The sequence below is a fragment of the Salvia splendens genome, chromosome 16 (genome assembly GCF_004379255.2).
Source record: "Salvia splendens isolate huo1 chromosome 16, SspV2, whole genome shotgun sequence".
NCBI lineage: Eukaryota > Viridiplantae > Streptophyta > Magnoliopsida > Lamiales > Lamiaceae > Salvia > Salvia splendens.
The window spans coordinates 2271730-2294545 of NC_056047.1; the positions used below are offsets into that span (position 1 = coordinate 2271730).

Sequence of the window (22816 nt, forward strand, 5' to 3'; positions counted from 1 at the left end):
CACCTCACTATAAGTCTCAATTTTGTTTGATATCCTTAATGAATAGACCCCACAATCTCTTCTTCACAAGGCTATGAAATGAGCTTCATATAAAAATGAAAAAAAAGGAACAAAGATAGTAATTTATCATCGATTTGGCAAATGCAATGAGCCTTGTTGATATGTCTTCCAATAATCTTCCCACCTCTCAATCCAGAGATCTTCACAAATCTGCTCCAGCTCTCTCACTCTCTCTTGTACTCTCTCATGATTTCCTTTTCTTGCCTTTTTTTTCTTCTTATTTTTAGAAATTTATTTTGCATGTAATTTCCAATTATTTATGTGTTTTTGCTATTTTTTCTATTTGTGGAAGGCTGGTATTTTCCACGGCGGCGGAGGCGAGGAGGAGGAGGGCGGGATCGGCGGCGAGGCTGTGGAGATAAGCAGCGAGAACTCCGGCGCTGCTAAGTCGCGGTCAGACGACGACTACGACTTAGCCGTGGAGGGATTGGAGGATGAGGACGAGGACGAAAACGACGGCGGCAAGAAGAGGAAGAGGAAGAAATATCACAGACACACACCACAGCAGATTAGAGAAATGGAAGCGTATGTTTTCTCTCTTTTTCTATATATATATATATATATATATATATATAAATATAGCATGATTTTCTAGTTTAATTTTGAATTTTTTGATGGTGAACATGAAAATAGGCCAATTTTGACATGAAATGTAACATGAATGTGGCCGGAAAATTCATCGGAGTGCAGATTAATTAACAGTTTCTAAAATAAATTCAATTTAATTAGTGTGAGATTAAGACAAGATATGAAAGGGCTATTTTAGTATATTTAGTACCACGTTTTTCTTGATGGGTGTATAGTTATTTTCATGGTGTCCGAAGTTGTCCATTTCTAAGAAAGTGAAAGTGAAAGTGAATATATATTATACAGATATGACAGCCTTTTTGTATTTTATTAATTAGGCTGACATATATGTGCAAGTGGCTAGATGTAAATGTATATTTCCCCATATAGTTTATTGTAGTACTCATCTGTTTCATAGTAATAAAGTAATTTTATCATTTTGGTACATTCCATAGTAATATAATCATTTCATTTTTTTTAGTAAAAGTCAACACATTTCTCCACACTTACTTTACTCTCTCTTATTTTATTCTCTCGTCATCTCTCTACATTTTTCACTTTATTCTTCATTTACTTAAGTCACCTAACACAATTTTTCTTAATCTCCGTGTAAAAAAGAAACGCCTCAATTACTATGGACGGAGGGAGTATGTTTTTAGGCTTTTCTCATATATAGTAAAATCGATTTTCTAAGTTGAAAATATGAATGTTATTTGCAGATTATTTAAAGAGTCTCCTCACCCAGATGAGAAACAAAGAATGCAGCTAAGCAAGCAATTAGGGCTTCATCCTAGGCAAGTGAAGTTCTGGTTTCAAAATCATCGAACACAAATTAAGGTAATCCATCGCTAAATATTTAAGAATTAGGAGTGATAGAGCCTATATACTACTACATTGAATTGAATATTGCGTGAACAAATGAAATACAATAAATTAATTTGCTAGCATTTAGACCGACATTTTTCAGACATCATAATTGATTTAGTGACATTTGATATAAGTGGGTAATTTTGAGATCTTTCGCGCCATCAAACGATGCCATTTTGCTATCTTTTGTCATTCCTTTCTACCATTTAAACTTCTGACAAAAATATACATAAAACTGTTATGCTTAAAATATCTCAAATAATCAAATTTCCACATCATTAAATTTTCAAAGCTGTTACTAAAATCATCACTAATATGTTACTCCATATTTGTTTGTGTGTACAGGCTATACAGGAGCGTCACGAAAACTCTCTATTAAAATCCGAAATAGACAAACTTTGCGACGAAAATAAATCATTGAGAGAAACCATAAAAAATCAATCTTGCTCCAACTGTGGATTTGCTAGCTCTAACAAAGATGGTACAACTCCCTCACCCACTGAAGGCCAGAAGCTCAGAATAGAGAATGCTAGGCTCAAAGCTGAGGTACAACCAAATGATGCACAACAAAACTTTACAACTTTCAAGTTTTTTTTATGACAATTTCACATATATGTTTGTTCAAACTTTGCAGGTTGAAAAGCTTAAATCAGCCATGGAAAAACACCCCCATGGATCATCACCAAGAAGCTCCTACTCTCCGGGAAATGATCAAGACGACAGGAGCTCGTTCGAGTTCCTCAATGCCGGCTGTGGCCTTGAGAAAGCGCGCATCATGGAAGCTGCGAGCAGAGCTGCCGAGGAGCTGAGGAAGATGGCTAGCCACGGCGAGCCACTGTGGGTTTGGAGCTATGAGACCGGGAGGGAGATGCTCAACTACGACGAGTACAGAAAGGAGTTTTGTGCTGAGGAAGAGAATGACAGTAACATGCAGCCAAGAAAGAAATCAGTAGAGGCGTCGAGAGAGAGTGCACTCGTCTTTGTTGATCTTCCTTGGCTCGTTCAGACATTCATGGACGTGGTAATTCATTGTTCTAAATCCCCTTTTCTAATATATGTATGTGTGTGTGTGTAGCAAACATATAAATGAGGAAATGTTCATTACAGAATCAGTGGAAGGAGTTGTTTCCTTGCTTGATCTCAAAGGCGGCTACAGTTGATGTCATCTGCAACGGGGAAGGTGTCAATCGAGACGATGCTGCTCAGTTGGTAAGACGCTGAAAGTCTGAAAGACTGCACAATATATATATTGAAGAAATTGCAACATGGAACATGGTTTTAATTAAGGGCTTTGTCTTAAAACATACCAGATGTTTGCCGAGATCCAAATGCTGACCCCGTTGGTTGCCACGAGAGAGGTGTATTTCGTTCGATACAGCAAGAAGATAAGCGCGAATCAGTGGGCGATCGTGGATGTCTCAGTTGACAGAGGCGAGGACAGCACCGATGCCTCTCTGCACAAGTGCAGGAAGCGCCCCTCGGGTTGCATCATCGAGGACAAATCCAACGGCCACTGTAAGGTAGTAAGAGATTAGATATCGTATTGACTGGAGACGGAACAATCTTACATTATGCTAGTTTTGCTCTCGTGCGATGATTTTTCCAGGTGACTTGGGTAGAGCATGTTGAGAGCCAGAGGAGCACTGTCCACTCTCTGTACCGGACCATGGTCAAGAGTGGGCTGGCATTCGGGGCGAAGCGCTGGCTCTCCACGCTGCAGCAGCAGTGCGACTGCCTCGTCTTCCTTGTGGCTACGAATGTTCCTCTAAAGGATTCAAGTGGTAATGAATTATTAACTCTCTCAAGTTAATGAATAATCAGAACTGAGGAATTTATCATCAACACCAGGTGTTGCTACACTTGCTGGGAGAAAAAGCATTCTCAAACTAGCACAGAGAATGAGCAGAAGCTTCTGCAGAGCACTAGGCGACTCGAGCTTCAACTCGTGGAACAAAATCACTAGCAAAACCGGAGAGGAGATTAGGGTGGCTACGAGGAAGAACCACAATGACCCCGGTGAGCCCCTTGGCACGATCCTGTCTGCAGTTGTTAGCGTCTGGCTGCCCGTCCCTCACCATATCCTCTTCAACTTCCTAAGAGACGAGAATCGTAGAAACGAGGTCTCAACTATCCACGATATCATTTTCATCACTATTCTAAACCTGCCTAACCTCTCTTTCTTACTATTTTCTTGCAAAAGTGGGACATAATGTCCAAAGGGAGCACAGTGCAAACCATAGCAAACCTAGCCAAAGGGCAAGACCGTGGAAACGCGGTCACAACCATGGTGAGCCGAACCACCACGAAAGCATAACACGAACACAGCCACACTTTACTAACCTCAGGTTTGGACACAGGCAATGCAGAACGAGGAGCACAAGATGTGGGTGCTCCAAGATAGCAGTACGAATACATACGAGTCGATGATTATCTATGCCCCCATGGACATCAAAGGGATGCAGTCAGTGATGACAGGCTGCGATTCGAGCAACATGGCAGTCCTGCCCTCAGGCTTCTCGATCCTTCCAGATGGGGTCGAGTCGAGGCCATCGGTGATCACATCTAAACCGGAGGAGGAGAAGAGTGCGGAAGGAGGTTCGTTGCTTACCATGGCATTCCAGATACTGATCAGCAATGCATCAGCAACAAAACTGTCTCTGGATTCAGTGGAATCAGTTAACACCCTCATATCCTGCACACTGGAGAACATAAAGACCACTTTGCAATGTGAAGATTGAAGACATTTTTTCCATTTAGTTATCAGTCAGAAAGCAGAGTAGTATTAAGTGTTAACATTCTTTTTTCATTTGTTTTAAGAGTGAAGAAATAGGTGATGTGTTTTTGCATAAGTAGAACATAGACAGCATCACTATTTTTTTGTGTGCGACATTGTACATTTACGCAGATTATGATAGTTTCGAAGCATCATTCGCTTTTCTTTTTCAGTCCTTGTTGGTATGATATTGCTCGTTTTAAATAATCACAAAATAAATTGAAAATAAAAAACAAATTAAAGTTTGTAAAAGAATTCATCTTTTTAGTCTTCCAAAAAATTGCTAAAAACCCAAAACCAAGAATCTGTAATCATAGGATTATGATGAGATAAAAATTCTAACAAGCATTTCATCATATAATTCCCGATCAAAAATGCACTCCTTTAAAATCAGAGCAAGTAATCATCGATTCCCACAAATCAAACTCACACTAGATTAACAGATGATTAAATTTCCAATTCCATACAAAAAATTACAATCAAGGAGACAAATTTCAAACTTGGCTGAGCTCCGACTCCAACGGAATCCCGAGGCCCTGCGGCGGCGAGGAGGGGCGGGCGGGGACGGGGACGGCCCAGAAGGTCTTGTTCTTGCTGACGGGGCGGCCCTTTTCGAGCTGGACGACGTCGCCGACTTGGAACTGGTTCAAGGGGTCGTGTGCCTGGTACTTCTTCTTCTTCCTCACGCGCCGCTTGTACTTGGGGTGTGGGGCCAGGCGCGTCACTTCCACGGCAACCGTTTTGTCGTTGGTGGCGCAGACTACTTTGCCTTGGAGCGTCCTCATTGCCTTGATCACGGGGACTGTGGTGGGGGGAGGCGGAGCTGCGGCGGCGGAGAGCCTGAAGGGGGCGGTGGCGCCATGGAGGAAGAGGGATTTGAATTGGGATGTGAGAAGCATTGTTGATCGATTTTGGAATTCGATTGCACTGGTTTTTGTGTGAGCAAAGATAAAGTCGCTACCTTTTTATGCGATTTCACTAGGCTTTAAGCGACTCCTTAAGATTACAATCAAAACATGTAAGCCCGTCGAATAACGGCCCAAGCCCAAAGGCCCAAAGCTCTAAAAAATTGTCACAAAATCAAAACACATTATACCTATTGAATAATTAGCACTTTAAGATTGCATAATTTTTTGAATATCTCAGAAATATACACTATTTTCAATCTTCATGTCAATTTAAAAATAATCTATTAAGTAAGATTCTTGTGAGTTGTGTCGCCTCTACTTTGTCATTTAAGCTAAGTTTTACTGTTACATAATTCGAATACTCCAATAGTTAGAAATTCTTGAATTAGTCTCTCCCTCTCAACATATAAGCATCAGTTCTCCAATTGCTATAAAATACTAACCAAAAACTAAAAAATTATGGTTATATATGAATCCCAACCAAAAATAAAACTGATAATAAAAATAAAAGGATAGGGTTATCCAATTCGAGCCACTGGAACCTCAAAAATGGGAATCCCAAATCTCTTGAAGGCAAACCAGATTTCCACGTGGCATAACCGCATCCAATCAAGACCATAAAAGACAATCAAGAATCAAAGTAGTTTTTTCAGTTTACATCTCTACACAAAGGCGCGTTGCATTGCACTAAGGAAAAAAGATGGCCTCACTAGCAATTGCCGCCGCCCAGCCCACCGCCGTGAAGGGCCTCTCCGGAAGCTCTCTCGCCGGAACTAAGCTCCACGCCAAGCCATCTCGGGTCACCTTCAAGCCCACCAACTACAGGTGTGTTTTATTCATGTGGCATACAAGATCTTTTTTTTATACTTTGATCATAGTGAATTGTTCTTAAATTTAACTTGGGTTGATTTTTTTAGAGGTATGATATAATCCTTTCTATCAGATATTGAATTTGGGTTCCAATTAATTCGTTGTTTGTGAGAGGGCATAGAGTCATTGGGTAATTTAGAGTCAGTAATGCTTGGAACTGAAATCTTGAAACTTATTTTCTCTGTATATATACATTTATTTTTTGAAAAAATGAATCTTGAGAGGATTTTACTTATATATGGTGGATTTTTTATGCGGGAAAGGTGAAAATCAGATACATACTCACTTAGTAATGCAATGAAAATGTTTTTTGTAGGAGTGGTGCTGTGGTGGCAAAGTATGGTGACAAGAGCGTCTACTTTGATTTGGAGGACATCGGCAACACCACCGGCCAATGGGACTTGTATGGATCAGATGCACCTTCACCATACAACTCACTTCAGGTATATATATGCATCCTTCATGCTATAGGCTTCTTGCTACTTTGCATTTTTCTGATCTCTTATTGCTAAATCTGGATTTTCCCAAGTACATGAGATCATTTTTGAGGTTTTTAGCTTATCTATATGTATATGGATAGAGTGGCGTCATAAGGCATTTGGTTTCAAACTACATTAATAACTGATCAAATAGCTAGCTCTGGTGGGTTTAAGTTGTCTGTGAACCTTAGAAGTTTGGGTTGATTTTGATCACGCTGTAAATTTCACTTTATTTTGATTGTTGATTATAAGGATTAAGAAGATTTTGATTAAAATTGTGTAATCATTCAGACTACTCTAGTTTTGTATGCTTGTGGATTACTGCAAGCATTTTTGTTGTGACTAGGAAGTTTCTTGAAGAATCTTGTTCTTTTTTGCAGAGCAAGTTCTTCGAAACATTTGCTGCCCCTTTCACCAAGAGAGGTCTGCTTCTCAAGTTCTTGATAATTGGAGGTGGTGCCACTCTAGCTTATGTGAGCTCCCAAGCGACCGGAGATGTTCTGCCGATAGTCAAGGGCCCTCAACTTCCGCCTAAGCTTGGCCCACGTGGAAAAATCTAATCTTCGTGAGCTTAAAATTCTTAAACATTTTAGTTGTGTTTGATGTTTGATTTCTACAGCTTTGTAAGTAATTCTCAAACCTACTTGTGACATTGATGATCATCATCATCATCAAATGTTGTATTATTAGTCTTCTTGATCTTGCTTTTAAGTGTTACTCCCACAGCATGATTATAGCATTTAACGATAATGAACACGTATGATTGCTCGTGAAACTAGTAATCTTAGAATGGCCTTCTAGTATAACTCAAAACGGCTTCTGGTTACATTGTTCAATCACATAACTAATTTTTCCCTCTGCAGACTATTAGAACACTCGGACTGCAGCCAGCTACGGCCGTGCAGTTCATAAACATGAGTCGTTAATTTGACTCCTTAGACATCTAATCTAAATGTACATAAAATCCAATTAATCTACCATTGCTTTTTGTTAGCAAAGTAGAGCTTTTTGATCTTGTTAAACTCTATGATTTTTGTCATTTCTGTACATACATTCATCCATCCGTCCATCCATCACCTGTTGAGTTATGTGAACTATAGCTGCATATCATGTTAGTGGCGTGCTGTTGGGCTTCTCGTGCCCCCTAGGACCTCTAGCCTCTCTATGTAGGACAACTTCTTGCTCGGGGTGAGGTTTTCTTGTTTGGTGAAGGTCTATGCATCTGCATTCTTGTCGTTAGCTGTCTTCCCTTCTGTCTCCCGCTGCTGCGTCTCGCTCTCCGTTTCCTCCATAGCGACTGCAACTTTGTCAGATACCTTTATGGACTTCGTCTTCTCTGCAGTCGCAGAGCCCCTTGCTTGAGCGTCAGCGCTCATCACGTCCTCTATTCTAGACAAGACGGTGTATGCTAACGTCTCCAAGATCCTCGAGTAGCTCTCAAGAACTGCGTGCCCCACATCCTTCAAGAATCAAACTCATCCTGAGAAAAGCCATGTACTGCAAGAATCAGGAAAAGTAGTGAAGAAGTATTCTTACCTTGTTGGTTTCGATTTTGCTGATATCTAGATCAGACTGAGGGATACCGGGGAACCGATGCTTGAGGATCAGCAACACTGTTTCTGCTCTATCTTCTAGAATCTCCCTCTTCTCTGTGCTCACGACCGAACCCCACGGAGCTTTGTTGTCTTTGGAATTCATCTTCCTCTTCCAGATCACGATAGATGCCTCGATCTTGTTCTTGAGTTCGACTATCTTATGCTCCGATGACAAGTCCAACGAAGACAGCAAGCAGTCCGGATCAAAGAAGTCCTCTGTGATCGTCTTGTATATCGCATCTCCAAGACTTACTCTCCCATTCTAGGATCAAACACACACACACACACACACACACATAAATAAGTTTGGTAGACGAATCAAGAATTGAAATGCCTCGTTTCACCTTAGGGAGAGCATCGATGTAGGCATCTGGGATCTCCATTTCATTGAGGACCTGACCATTGATAGCCATGGCTGCTTTCAGCACTTGGTTCACTGAGTCCTTCTGATGCTGCAGCCATTTTCTGTTGGTCTCGGACAGCCCATTCGGGGGCACCCTAGGCACAGGAATCCACCATTTGTCGTCGCTTCTCTGGGTCTTTTCGCCTTTGTCACCGTCCTTTGATCCGTAGTAAAACTCGTGTGGCTCCTTGAAGTTGTCCAGACAGTCCTACCCATCCAAAACCAGTCAAAAACCATGTCTTTGAAATGAAAAGATGAAGAAGGGAAGATGCGGTCTTAACAAGAAGCATCGTGTCAAGCTTGCGCAGGGCAGGAATGTTCACGTGCAGGTCGCTTCTCGGCTTCGTCGCCATGACCTGCGAAAGAGTGCATCATCACTATCGGATTCAAGAAACGTAACTCGTGAAGTCAGAATTTTCATCTCGGTCTACACAACTCTTGTCGTACGACAACCTATAAACCCTGCAATCCATTTCATTCCAACACCAACTACCAGTCTACAAAGGTGGTTGGATATGCTGTTGAAACACTGCTCCCCAATCCAAAACCAAATTATTAATAGAAACAGGTTAATAAGCAGAGGCAGAGGCAGAGGCTGAGAGAGAACCTCAAAGGTGGTTCCATCCTTGTTGTTTTGTGTGACCGCAACGAACTCGACTATGGAATCAGTTACAGAGAGAAGCCAATCTATCTCTTTCTTCCACTTTACTTTGGTGTCGGGCGCCATCGGCTCCAATTTCTTCATTTCTCCATACGCAGAAGCTGCATTTTATCATAAGAGATGATCAACAAGATGGAAGAAAAAAACACATCTTGATCATTTTAATTCACCTGCTAAGTTTGTGATTGCATTCGACAATGCCAAAGCCGATGATACTCCGTTCCCTCTACCTGACATGTCCTCGCCTAGTAGCAACTTTGCAAACTTCTCCTTCATCATATCCATATCTATAACATAACACAAAGCCATCATTGCTAAGAAATTGAAAGGCAGTGACGATTCAAAGTCGGTCAAATTCTGGTATGTCTCGTAAGATTTGATAACGACATGTATATTAAATCACATAACATAAAATGATGTCTTTCAGCTATGCTCAGAACGGCAATAAAACAATGTTGTTTTGATCATTACCAAAAAAATTGGAAATTTCATGATTTAATAAGTATTCTGTTTTCAAACTTGATGAGACAGAGTTCTTGCCTGTAGGTATCTTCCTGACAGGAGGGGGTACCTCTTTGGCAGGGGCGGGGGAGGGGTCAAGGGAGGGGGCGATTTTACTGCCACGGGCCTTGACGTTCTCGGTCCTGCTGAGAAGGCAACCTGGCCTGGGCTGGACAAGAGGGGGAGGAGGATCTTGGGGCAAGGTTGGGGCGGGGGCAGCCTCATCGGATCCATTGTTTATGTTATTGTTGTTGTCGTTGAGGTTTCGTCGGAACTTGCTGGCGCTGCTCACGAGCATGCCCCTGAACCGCCATAGCTTCGACGATCTCGAAGCCTCTGCTTGATCTTCTGCAGCTTCCTCCATTTCTTTAACCATTATTGTCTATCTCTACCCCCAATTTAAGGCGCATTTGGAATCAACACCTTGCATGCATAAAGATTTCTATGAGGAATAGGTTTTGTTTTGTGAATTTTTGTTGTTTTGATATGGAGGATTGGACGTTACGGATGCAATGCTGCTTTTCTATCTTTTGGTATGTAATTCTTGTTTCTTTTTGTGTGTGTTTCACCAATGTGCCAAAACAAACACACACACACACACACATGCTAAAAAATTGTTGTATTTGGTGCATGAATAAGGACAAACTAGGGAAGGAAAATTATTGTTTATATAGGAGGAGTACTAAATTATTGGTCATTTAGCTAAATATTCTGAATTGATGATAATTACAAAACAATGAGTATGTTGTTAAATGACGTCTTAGTTTTATAATCATAAAATAAAATGAGTACTATTCTTGTTTTAACGTGAGGTCATCTGGTTATGCATTCAACACTTTTTTTAATTACTTTTCTTGGATTATTAATTAATATGCTTAATATATAGCAGTACCAAAATACAAAAGTTTTATTGTTATCTTTTAAATTTTATGAAATGATAATATAGATAAAAATATCTTTTGAACTTTAATACTATTGTTGAAACTTAATTACTTTTAAATTTCGCCTCTCGCCACCAACCCACGATCGGATATTAAAAACGCTATATATTTAAAATTAGATAATAGTCTTACTTCAAATCAATTAATAATAATTATCCATTTGTTTATCTTCTTGTTGTAGTGTCTTCAACTAAACTAAAAAAAATCTAATATTTATGTTCTTGGAGGAGCCTCAAATCTAGCATAAGTGCATGCATTGGACAATTTTGTTTAGGATATATATCAATTTAGTGTTTTTAATTTAAAATGTAGTAGTATTAGAGAATACTCAATTAAAGATTTAAACCGTGAGAGTAGTAACAAGAATATTGAAAACACTGCCATCTTTAAATTTTTACCAAGTAATGAAAGGTAAATCAAGTAAATATTAGTTAAATCATTAACTATATGATTTGTTCCAATAGGAGTGGATTATTGATAATGGTAACCTTTTAATATTAACAATTATATTCAGCCTTTTCTCAACAATTTTAAAACTTTCAACAAAAAGGTGATTGCTGATTAGAACCTACTCCTTCCCTTAATTAATTGATTAATTAGCTTAATTATCCAAAGCAAAGTAAAGCAGAAGTGTATACAAAATAGCATTACTTGAGTCTCAACGGCGGAGAAATGCTAGCCACACTCTGGCGCCGAGCCGCGCCGCATCTCAGCCGTCCATCGCATCCACGAGCTGCCCTCACTATATTAACCAGCCATTCCCTCACTTCCACAACTATCACTCCAACACCATCTCCCGCCGCGAAAATGGATGCGATCGGTGTTCTGATGATGTGCCCCATGAACAGCTACTTGGAGCAGGAGCTCGATAAGCGGTTCAAGCTCTTCCGCTACTGGACCCAGCCGAACCACACCGAATTCCTCTCCCAGCAGGCGGACTCGATCCGCGCGGTGGTCGGGAACGCCTCCGCCGGCGCAAACGCCGATCTGATCGACGCGCTGCCGAAATTGGAGATCGTCTCGTGCTTCAGCGTGGGATTGGATAAAGTCGACTTGACCAGGTGCAAGGAGAAGGGGGTTAGGGTTACCAACACGCCCGATGTGCTGACGGATGACGTGGCGGATCTGGCGATCGGGTTGATGCTGGCGGTGCTGAGGCGGATCTGCGTTTGCGATAAGTATGTGAGGAGCGGCGCGTGGAAATTGGGAGACTTCAAGCTGACTACTAAGGTATGCTGTGTGATTTTGGTTTTGATGCGTTTATTTTCAGCTGTGAAGTTAGGTTTTTGTGAATTTAGTGCATTTTGCTTTGGCCTGTGTTATCACATGTTCAAATTATACATTTTGGATGATTATAAATTCGTAGGTATATCCTTGATTTCATGTTGTAACTAATTTCATTATGGATTGAGAGCAGCTTGTTTGCTCGTTGTTACTGCTCTGGAAGCATTGAGAGTAGCTTCTGATGTGCAAAGATGCTAATTTTGCTCTTAAAAAGGGATGATTTTATAATACATTTATTGTGATTCTGACTATAGTTTTTGACATGGATCATTTCATACATGTATGGTTTATATCTTTCAGAATTTACTTGTATTATCTTTGGCTCCTGTTTGCATGTTGAGGGAATAGAGGAATAGGGTTAAATAGGAGAATCATATGTATTATTCTCAAAGTTGTTAAATATGCCATCGCGCTTCTTTTGTGGCAGTATTTTGTAAAAACACCATCGCCACGACTGGTTATGGCAGCCGCCATGGCATTTATGGCGGCTGTTTTGTCCCGCTTAGCTCATTAGCCCGCAATTCGGCTCATTTTCCACATGAACCCTATTTGCTTTAAATCCTGCCCATTTACATATTTGAATTATGCTTTGAAATTTTTTTAGCTTCCGCGTTTATCAGCTTCGGATTTTAGAATGCTCACTCTCTCTCCCTCAACCATATCTCCTATGTCCTAGCGGGCTACTGCTGGCTGCCTAGCCCTGCCGCTGCCCGTCGCCTAAAGAGTTTTATTGTGGATTGATTATTTAATTTCAAATTCAAATTTGAGGCAGATTGAATGCAGACATACAGTACATTCTATAGCAAAATTATTAAGTTTAGACTTTATTTTAATTATTAGACATATTATACAATTGCTCGTTCTTGAGTTCTTGTTAGGTTAGAACATAGTCATGTGTTGCTGTCCACTTTATTTCAAAGAAACCATAACTGGTGGAATGCATAGCCCAGACACTCTCTTTATTCATTAGATGGAAGGTCGTGACTATAACCCATTGCATGCTTTGTTTACTAAAAAGGTGAAATCGCAATTCCGAATCTCCAAAATCGTAATGAGACTTCAACAAGTCATGACTGTGAGTGCAATCCTTTGTAGGCATTTCATAAGCTTTTGTTGAGCTAACTTCATTGCATAGTCATGTATCATGCAGAACTGCTTCGATCATTTAGGGGAAGACATTAGAATTTGAATTAGTGTTGTTTTGAGTGTTTTTGCTATTTTAGAGTTCCGTAGTCTTTTATCATTCCATTGTATCGCATTATTTTTCTGTCTTTCAGACTTGCTTTATTTAGTGGAATGTTGGTCTTTGATAGTATTTCGTAGTTGTATTCATGTTCTCAACTCGTTCATTATTTATGCAGTTCAGTGGCAAAAGAATTGGCATCATAGGGCTGGGTAGAATCGGGCTAGCAATTGCTCAGCGAGCAGCGGCATTCGATTGCCCCATCAGTTACCACTCAAGATCCAAGAAAGCCACAAACCACACCTACTATAGCAGCGTTGTTGAATTGGCATCAAACAGTGACATCCTAGTGATCGCATGCGCCCTGACTCCAGAAACAACCCGCATTGTGAATCGTGAAGTAATTGATGCGCTGGGTCCAAAGGGAGTTGTGATCAACATCGGAAGGGGACCCCACGTTGATGAGGCCGAACTGGTGGCAGCTCTTGTGGAGGGCCGTCTTGGTGGCGCTGGACTTGATGTCTTCGAAAAGGAACCGGAGGTACCAGAGCAACTATTTGGGCTCGAAAACGTAGTTCTGTTGCCACATGTTGGGAGCGGCACCGAGGAAACGCGTACAGCAATGGCTGACCTTGTTTTGGGAAATTTGGAAGCTCACTTTTCCAGCAAGCCTTTGTTAACACCTGTGGTTTGATAACTCTGAAAATTGAAAACCATTGATCCTAAATTGAGGCAACTTGGTAAATTGTTTCATTCAAATAAAAACAATATCGCTAATCATTTGTGTTTATCTATCGCTTTCTTTTCAGTAGTTGGTTTGCATCTATCTTATACTCCAGTTATTACTATTAATAAAGTAAGATGCATTGCTTCATTTTAGTTGGGATAGTCTAAAAAGGAACACAAATCACTTTAAATTAGGATGGAAACTCAATCAAATTGATTGGTACTTGTTCTGTCCTTTACAAAGAAAATTCAAAACTATTCAAAATTAAATGAATATCCCAGACGGAATTTATTTTTAAAAATAATCCAGTATCAAATAACATTCACTAATCTAATGCACGTACAAAGTAATTTCTTGAAAGAGAAAATTCAACAGCTAATGTTACAATACAAGTTAAAAACTTCCATCTCCTGCCTAGACGGCGACGGCTGGCTTGAGCGCAACGAGCGCACTCTTGATCCTCTCCACAGCCTCCTGCAGAGTTGACAGAGACTCGGCATAGGAGATGCGGATGCATGTGTCGTCTCCAAAAGCATCCCCCGGAACAAGGGCACCCTACGAGCACAACAACACGACCACTAATCAGATGACACATTCCAGTGCATCTGCCCTAATTTAACTATAATTGTGGCCTGATTAGCTAATGACAACTCCTAATATAAGATTTATAAACCCTTAACCCTAATTGGTGTGGGATGCATCATGCATCCGGATTTTTGCCTTTCAATATTAGAGAAGCATGTCGATTCAAGAATTGGATGGAAGTCTTACTTGAGCCTTGTCGAGCAAATACCGGCAGAGGGCCTCCGAGCCATTGATGACACTGAAGCCATCGACCTCTGAGCCATAGTACGAGCTGAAATCGAGGAAAAGATAGAAAGCTCCCTGCAAAAGGATCAAACATAGGCTGGAGATGAGAAATAACTAGCTGTTTGGCACTTCTCCACACCACATGTCTAGCAAGAGCTGCGATGAAAAATAAGTTAGGCTGTGACCTGAGGCTCTGAAATCTTGACTCCATCCAATTCTCCGAAGCTCTTGACCAGAACATCTCTCCTCTCACGGAATGCTTTAACCATATCTGCGACTGCTTCCCCGCCTGCATAACCCAACCCTAGAGCAGCAACGGCAGCCTTTTGAGATATGCTGCTGGCACCTGAAGTAGACTGTAATACATAAATTTCATCAAATATGGTAGTAGAACTAACTAACTAAGTGAAGATGGAATGTGTCGCACCTGACTTTGGATCTTCCCACAAGCAGAAACAAAGTTCTTTGGACCGGCAAGATATCCGAGCCTCCAACCAGACATGGCGAACGCCTGAGAAGAAAACATTATAGTCATGTTAGAGCCTCGTCGATCTTTGAGATGGAACAAAGATCAAATCTTTAATAGGATACCTTTGAGAACCCGTTGACAGTCAAAGTTCGATCCCACATGCCTGGCAAAGATGCAAAGCACGTATGAGTTGCCGGGGCATAAATGATATGTTCATAGATTTCATCGGACATAACCTGCAGCAAGAAAGTGAGAGTGTGACGACAATAGGATCCAGTTTTGGTCGTGCTGATGAGAGGGATAGAAAACTTACAAGAAGCCTGGGATGCTTTGCTACAATCTCAGCAATCTGTTCGAGCAATTTGCGGGGGTAAACAGACCCTGTCGGGTTGGAGGGGGAGCAAAGAATCAACAGCCTTGACTTCTCAGTCAGTGAAGACTCAAGAACCTTTGGATCTAAAAGAAAGTTTTCTGATATGCTCGTGGGAAGAATTACAGGGTTGGCACCAGCCAACCTGGCCATCTCCGGGTAGCTCACCCAAAACAGAGCTGGAATAATCACCTGCAGTGTTATAGGTGAGATGGCCGATTATGAAATCTTAGAATTGATATAGGTTTTTTTCTTTGATAATCCTTAAACACTGGCAAGAAACGATTCATCAGTAATGCAAGTTTTTACCTCGTCCACACTGCAAGAACTGCTTGAAGAATACTCTGTTTTGCACCATTGCTCACCAAAATCTGATCGGGCGTGTAGGATATTCCATTTTCCTCTGTTATCAAAATTCAAATAAAACATGACTCTATGCTACACGAAAATGTGTTGTGGATATGAATACCTTTGAGCTTGTGACAAATAGCTGTGCGGAGCTCTAATGTGCCCGCATTGGGAGTATACCTAGTGAACCCTTCACGAATTGCATTAATCCCAGCCTAAGTTTGTGAAAATGGACAACACAATCTAGATTATTTCATTTCCCAATTGACATGAATTGGATTGTTGAGCAGTTTGGATAGTACCTCAGCAATTGGTATTGGAGTGTTGAAATCGGGCTCCCCTGCTGCTAGTCGGATAACAGGGACACCGGCTTGTACAAGGGCAGTTGCCTGGTCGGTGATAGCCACCGTCTTTGAAAGCTTCACGGAGTTAACCCTAGGGCTCAACGACACATCAACCTCTGAGCTCATCTCTGCCCTCACCAATGCACTAGCCTTTTGAGGATGCAGTTGCACACAACGATCTACACGAAAGATACTCAAGGAAATCAGCAACAGAGCTACACTGAACTACAACAACCAGACTGGAAACACAGAGAGTTGGCAAAACGACAGATTACATTTCAATATTGTGAGCTCGAAAGATTTCAGATAAAAACTTATTCCCCAATCCAAATGTCTGAAGAATTCAACTCCCAATTAGCTCAGACATCAAAACATGATTGATCAAACATGAAATTAAAGACAATCTAAAGCATATGAAAACCTAACAAAACCTAATTCCAAACAACACATGCAGACTCAGTTTTTAATCGAGCAATCAAATTCAAACGGGTAAAGGGGAAAACAACACTGGAGCCAAAAATTGCGTACTTGAGGGAGAAGGTCTGGAATTGGGATGCGAATGAAAGTGATCTAGAATTCAATGCAGATTTAGGCTGAGGCTGGTTAACAATTCTTGATGTGGGCTGAATAGAATAAGAGGCAGCTGCCGCCATAGCTAGAAGCTAAACAATGTCTAGATAATGGAGGATAGTCAGCTCAAATACATGAACTACTAAATGGGTTGGTGAGAATAAAGAGTAGGTGTGCGTGACTCTGTGTTTGGTGGATATCTCTTCTATAACAATATTGAATTCAAAACAGAGACGGGTCTCGCTTCTTTTGTTCAAACAATGAACACAGTTGTGGATTGGTTGTTTGGAGTTTTACTTATTTTTGCCATTTCTTAGAATATGCAGAAATTGGGGAAGAAGTCGCCGATGAAGAAGACGACTGAAACTGTATTTAAATGGGCTTCAAGTAATTGATAATTGGGTTGTTGGGCTTAACTTAATCATACTTCAATACACGAAGTTTTTTACTTTTAATTAAGGATATTTTGATTTTTTTCAATTTTGACAAATTAACTTTTATTTATTTTTAATCAATTAAAATTTATTTTGCAATACATGTTAGATAATTCGCTTTATTAGTAATAGCGATAGTCATTTGTGTTTATCTCTTTATTTTCTGGGGTAATAAATTTGCTTTCTTTTCAGTAGTTGGTTTGCCACTATCTTATTGTTATTACTATTGATTTGGATAAATTAATTTTAGATGGTTTTCATTCAATTCATTACAAAATGGAGAAATATTGTCTGGGACTCGAGAAGAAGAGGCCAAGAGGGTGTTTGTAAATTGTGAGGAAAATTGATTTGATCACAAAACCTTTAAAAAGCACAAAAAGATTAAAAAACAAAAGTAAAATCGTTTCCTCATTATAGTGTAATTCGATATGTAAACAATGAGTATCATTATCAGACACACAAGAATGCACTTAATTAAATCTTGGTTTCTCATAGCATCATATTTCAAAAACACGCTTCTCTTCTTGTTAAAACCTCAAATCTTGTGATAAACAATTTCTCAACTTGTATAGCTATAATATGTGTGGGGTCTTTTGTGGAGTGATTTGGTGGATTATATTTTAATGTCACTTTATAGCCGTATTAGATTGTGGGACATTCATTGCTGGCGTCATCAGTCAAAGTGGATAACTAAATTGTGTATATGGTGAGGCCTAAATTAAATCTGTATTTCTTAAAAAAAAAGTTGTTCTATTTTAATTGCAGCAATTTTGGTAAGATCGTGATTGCCGGAGGAATAGTAATTGTTTTGTTTTTTGCTTTAATCATGATTGATTGCCATAATTATCATTATGATAGACTTAGAAAATTATCAATTAATTTTAACATAGGCGTATGTATGCTCTTCTAGAATAAGCGTGTTTTCAGCTAAAGATATAGGCCGATCTTTTCTTAACGGGCTGAGTTCACTTGTTTTATATCGCCGCCTTAATTGAATTAGAGTCTAGCATTGGCCCACCAATTACAAATGTGTATTTTTCAGTTTTAGGTTTTATCATATTTGTGTGTGTGTGTGTGTGTGTGTGTGTGTGTGTGTGTTAGGAGATGGAATAAGAATTGTGGTAGGTAATCCATTGTGAATTTTCCTAGTAGTAATGTTTTTATTTTTTATTAGTCATGTAGTTTTTCAATTTCCAAGTACGATTGGGTTTCAGCCTACTACAATTCTACAAATTTTGCTTTACCACGTAGGTTAGTCAGTAAATATGTCTTGGTTGTAAGATTATTGTATAAAATTAATGATATGATACTTTCCATTTAAATTGCAGGCAAATTGAAATTGGATCATCATCGATTGTAGCTTAGGCCCAACAACAAATAAGCTAATTGTTGTGTGGTGTGTTCTCACTTTTATGTACTAACAAAAACCACCCATGGAATCTCCACTAACAGTATCTACAAATTAGCTTAGGCCCCATTCATGCCGCCGCCCCGCCGATCTATAGTGGCGAGGACGTCCGCCCCGAGGAAGACAGCATTTCCGGGGCGGAAGGGCCTCCGCCGAGAGTTGTGCGAGGACGCGCTGGTGCCCGATCGCCGCGCCTATAGGCGCGCCGGCCGCCCCAGTCAATTTTTTTTCGAAGATTCTATTATAAATACCACCCCTCCACCACCCATTTTACACCCTCTTCACACAATCTCCATTCATTCAATCTCTACACTTTCAATCTCTAAAAATGCACGGTGGAGACGACAAATCACCCGACACTGACGAATCGGGATATGGCGGCTATCCTTCCCAGCCGTCGGGATATGGCGGCAATCCGTCCCAGCCGTGGAGTTAGAGTCAAACTCCCCCTCCGTGGGGATCGAGTCCAACCTCTCCTCCATCTCAGCCGTGGAGGTCTTCTCCCACGCCCCAACCTTTTCAGAGGAATTTGAGTCGCTCGGCGTTTGGAGATTACAGACCCAACCTCGACATGCTTAACCATCCGCGTCCGGAGACCCCTTTCCAATCCAGTCAATCTCCTTTCACCGATGCAAATCTAGACGCGCTGGAGACGATGATGGGTCTGCTTAGTCCGGGCATACTGGATTCGCTGGCAGCGGGCGTGGATACGCCCGTTTCGACGAGAGCGGGTGGAAGCAGTGGCGGTGAGGGCGGCGGAAGAGGCGGCAGCCGCTCCGGCAGCAGGGAAGGCGGCGGCGGTGGAGGCGGCGCGGGCAGCACCTGCGGTGGCGGGGAGGGCAGCGAGGCAGAGGTGCCGGAAGCCAGCGGTAAACGGGCCACGCTCTACACCAAAGCGAAGTCCATTGCTGTGGCGCGGGCGTGGGATGCCGTCACATCGGACCCCATAGTGAGAACCGATCAGACCGAGGTGAGCTTTTGGAAGCGCGTCTTGTTGGCATACAACGAGTTCAAACCTTAAGGTGCCAAACCGCGTGACGGGGAACAGCTCTGCAAAAAGTGGTCTAGGATTTTGACAACCATCAAGCGGTTCGCGGGCATATACGAGAACAACCTGCTCAATGCTGAGAGTGGCCGAAGCGAAGCCGACGTGAAGGCATTGTCTATGAGCCAATTCAATACGAAAAACTGGCCGAAGTTCACAATGTGGGAGGAGTATCTTGTTCTCGAGCACTGTCCGAAATTCAAGGCCATTTGTGCGCAAGAGCGGGCAGGAGCTCCTGGGGCGAAGCGTACTAAACACAACATTCAGCGGCTCGCAATCAATCGACCTCAATGACGAGCAAACCGAAAAGCCCTCTGCTACACACTCTAGGCGCCCACGCCCTCCGGGACAACAGGCCTCTATCTGAAGTGCTAGAGTGGCTAGAAGTTCCTCCCGCCTATCGCCGGCAGCGTCTGGATCGCGCATCCCGCAGCCCGCCCCTATACCGCAGCACATCGCCCCTGGTCCCCACGAGGTCTTGAGGGAGAACCTAGATGTGCAGTTGGTGCAACAACTGCATGATAACTGCCTCCGCTACGAGACCGCAACCGACCCGGTCATCAAGGGTATATACTGGAAACTCATAGGTCGGATCCAGCGCCGTCTAGGCTTGTCTGATGAGGATTTGGCAGGGGCGGCCGACGGAAGCGGGGGAGACGGCGGAGAAGAGGAGGAATCCGATTCCGACACCGAGTAGACGGTGACGACGTTTTTATTTGTATTATTTTTAAATGTTCGTTGTAAAATTTTCCCGGTTCCATACTACAACGAATATTCGGTCCCAATTACCTCGTTTTCTAATTATTTACATTCTGATGATTTTTTATTATAATTGATTTAAAATAAATAAAAATAAAATTAAATGAAAAGTGGATACAAAATTTTGGGGTTATTGGAAGCATCCACCTTATAGCTGCGGATAACTTTTTTTTTAAGTGCAGACAAATAAAATGGGGTTGTAGAAAAAAAAAAGAGCGGTGCTATTGGGAGTGTTATGAGGATTGGGGCAAAACTGCACAATCAGTAAAGCTCGGTGATTGATTGCAGCTCGGTGTTAGCCGAGCTTAATCATGCTCGGCAGGAACTGATATGCTGTTCGGTTATTAGCCGAACTTGCAGGTGTTCGGTGATTAGCCGAACTTGCAGATGCTCGGTGATTAGCCGAACTTGCTGGTGCTCGGCATTAGCCGAACTTAGTCGAGTTCGGTGTTGACCGTTGTTATTAACTGATGCATAGACAAACGTGAGCCGTCGGATGCGATTAGTTAGTTAGCTTAAATGACAGCCGTTGGATTTGTTTTGGTTGTTAGATTAGTGTTATATAGAGTGAATAACCGAGCTGTGCAAGTAGAATGAGAGAGAGAAAGATTTTTCATCCAATCAGTTTGTAATCTTCCACAGAAATTGAATAAAAGATTCCTCATCGTTTTCTCATTGAGATCTTGGTTTTCCTTCGTTAAACTCATTTCAATCAAATTGTGTGTGTTGTCGATCTTGCTATTCGTTCTATTGTTGATCTTGACTGTGTTCGAGATTTGATCGCGTTACATCAGAGTTCACAAATTGGCGCCGTCTGTGGGAACGGAAGAAGACGACACATTCGACAATGTCTACTGCGAAATTTGATGTTGAGCGTTTTACTGGCGAAAATGATTTTGGCCTTTGGAGATTGAAGATGAGAGCTGTTTTGATGCAGCAAGGGGTCTGGGATTATGTGAAATCCAAGACGGATAAGAAGGGAACGCAGGAGGCTGATGCGGCGAAAGCACAAGAAATGGAATACAAGGCTTATAGCTCCATCGTCTTGTGCCTGAGTGACAGGGTACTCAGGGAAGTCCAAAAGGAGGATGATGCCGCAGGGGTGTGGGAGAAATTGGAGAAGATTTATATGGAGAAGTCGATTTCGAACAGATTACACCTTAAGCAAAGGCTGTTCAATTTCAGATTCTCTGACTCCAAGAATCTTGGGGGTCAACTTGAAGAATTCAGAAAGTGTATAGACGATCTTGAAAGTGTGGATGATGCCATGAAGGATGAGGACAAGGCTTTGATGTTATTGAATGCTCTGCCTCCAAGCTTTGAGCAGTTTAAGGACTCAATACTACTGGGGAGAGATTCGAAGGTAACTTTGGAAGAGGTATTCTCTGCTTTAAAATTGAAGGGAACGCAGAAATCAAACGATAAACCTATTGATCAGGCTGCTGAGAGTCTGAGTGTTAGGGTAGCATCAAAGAAGCCTTTTAAATTCAAGAAACCCTCATCTCAGAAATGGAAGCCTCCAACCACAAAGGGTGCAGATCAGAAAGAGACCAGGAGCTGTTTCTGGTGTAAGAAACCAGGCCATATCAAACAAAACTGTTTTGCTTGGAAAAAGAAGCAAGCTGAGAATGACAGAGAGGAGGGTACAGCTGCTATCACTGAAGGAATTGAAGAAGCAAGAGCCTTAAATGTGGTTAAAAGCAGCCCAATTTCCAAGGTATGGATCATGGACTCTGGGTGCAGTTTCCATATGTCATCAAATATTGAATGGTTCTGGAATATGAGAGAGTCAGATGGCTCGGTTTTACTAGGAGATGATCATGTATGCGAAGTCAAGGGTGTGGGGGATATATGTTTGAGATTGGATGATGGATGTTTAAGAACACTAACAGATGTTAGATATATTCCATCTATCAAGAGAAACCTGATCTCCTTGGGCCTTCTTGAAAAGAAAGGCTATAGGTTGACTCTATATGGTGGAGAGATGCTTGTGACAAAGAATGACCAGATGATTATGAAAGCTATCAGAAACAATGCTCTTTACTACCTGAAGGCTGATACAATTAATGGATCAGTTCACTCAACTCAAGAATCCATCAATTGGCATGCAAGGCTAGGCCACATTGGAGAAACTGGAATAAGACAGCTTTTAAAACAAGGTGTGATTAAGATGCCTAAGTCTGAGACACCAGTGGATATAGGATCATGTGAAGAGTGCATCCTAGGCAAAAGTAAAAAGCAGCCATATGGAGAGGGAAAACATATATCAAAGGAGCCTCTCCAATATGTTCACAGTGACATTTGGGGCCCTGCACCAATAAACAGCATTGGAGGAGGTAGATATTTTCTATCATTTGTTGATGACTTCTCAAGAAAGATATGGATAGTGATTATGAAAGAAAAATCAGAAACTTTTCAGAAATTTCAGCAATGGTGCACA

The 22816-nt window shown here is 41.4% G+C and overlaps 6 protein-coding genes across 7 annotated transcripts; 3 read left to right on the plus strand and 3 right to left on the minus strand.

Moving 5' to 3' along the window:
• LOC121772537 (homeobox-leucine zipper protein GLABRA 2-like) lies at window positions 1-4439 on the plus strand. The gene is made up of 11 exons (XM_042169673.1): window positions 1-236; window positions 353-585; window positions 1347-1464; window positions 1840-2040; window positions 2129-2515; window positions 2602-2703; window positions 2805-3014; window positions 3101-3275; window positions 3343-3614; window positions 3695-3781; window positions 3852-4439. The coding sequence occupies exons 1-11, from the start codon at window positions 147-149 to the stop codon at window positions 4230-4232; spliced, it is 2256 nt and encodes a 751-aa protein (XP_042025607.1). The 5' UTR covers window positions 1-146; the 3' UTR covers window positions 4233-4439.
• Window positions 4440-4677: 238 nt separating this feature from the next.
• Window positions 4678-5204, minus strand: LOC121772538 (30S ribosomal protein S17, chloroplastic-like). Its single transcript, XM_042169674.1, has one exon. The coding sequence runs from the start codon at window positions 5164-5166 to the stop codon at window positions 4762-4764; it is 405 nt and encodes a 134-aa protein (XP_042025608.1). The 5' UTR covers window positions 5167-5204; the 3' UTR covers window positions 4678-4761.
• A 615-nt stretch (window positions 5205-5819) lies between these two features.
• LOC121771587 (photosystem I reaction center subunit VI, chloroplastic-like) lies at window positions 5820-7235 on the plus strand. The gene is made up of 3 exons (XM_042168411.1): window positions 5820-6000; window positions 6362-6488; window positions 6905-7235. Exons 1-3 carry the CDS (start codon window positions 5876-5878, stop codon window positions 7082-7084), a joined length of 432 nt encoding a protein of 143 aa, XP_042024345.1. The 5' UTR covers window positions 5820-5875; the 3' UTR covers window positions 7085-7235.
• A 103-nt stretch (window positions 7236-7338) lies between these two features.
• On the minus strand, window positions 7339-11238 carry LOC121771585 (rop guanine nucleotide exchange factor 9-like). Its single transcript, XM_042168409.1, has 6 exons — window positions 9354-11238; window positions 9130-9284; window positions 8804-8878; window positions 8464-8730; window positions 8061-8381; window positions 7339-7984 (listed from the first exon to the last, which is right to left on the minus strand). The coding sequence occupies exons 1-6, from the start codon at window positions 9493-9495 to the stop codon at window positions 7739-7741; spliced, it is 1206 nt and encodes a 401-aa protein (XP_042024343.1). The 5' UTR covers window positions 9496-11238; the 3' UTR covers window positions 7339-7738.
• Window positions 11239-11240: 2 nt separating this feature from the next.
• Window positions 11241-13869, plus strand: LOC121771586 (hydroxyphenylpyruvate reductase-like). The gene is made up of 2 exons (XM_042168410.1): window positions 11241-11855; window positions 13271-13869. The coding sequence occupies exons 1-2, from the start codon at window positions 11298-11300 to the stop codon at window positions 13784-13786; spliced, it is 1074 nt and encodes a 357-aa protein (XP_042024344.1). The 5' UTR covers window positions 11241-11297; the 3' UTR covers window positions 13787-13869.
• A 140-nt stretch (window positions 13870-14009) lies between these two features.
• Window positions 14010-17101, minus strand: LOC121772660 (bifunctional aspartate aminotransferase and glutamate/aspartate-prephenate aminotransferase-like). Of its 2 annotated transcripts, XM_042169848.1 has the most exons (11): window positions 16689-17101; window positions 16436-16494; window positions 16119-16339; window positions 15997-16031; window positions 15778-15871; window positions 15412-15660; window positions 15221-15334; window positions 15057-15140; window positions 14815-14985; window positions 14591-14704; window positions 14010-14374 (listed from the first exon to the last, which is right to left on the minus strand). In XM_042169848.1, exons 1-11 carry the CDS (start codon window positions 16811-16813, stop codon window positions 14234-14236), a joined length of 1407 nt encoding a protein of 468 aa, XP_042025782.1. In that variant the 5' UTR covers window positions 16814-17101; the 3' UTR covers window positions 14010-14233. The 2 variants fall into 2 exon arrangements, with proteins under 2 accessions (XP_042025782.1, XP_042025783.1); XM_042169849.1 differs by lacking the exon at window positions 16436-16494.
• Between the last annotated feature and the right edge of the window lie 5715 nt (window positions 17102-22816).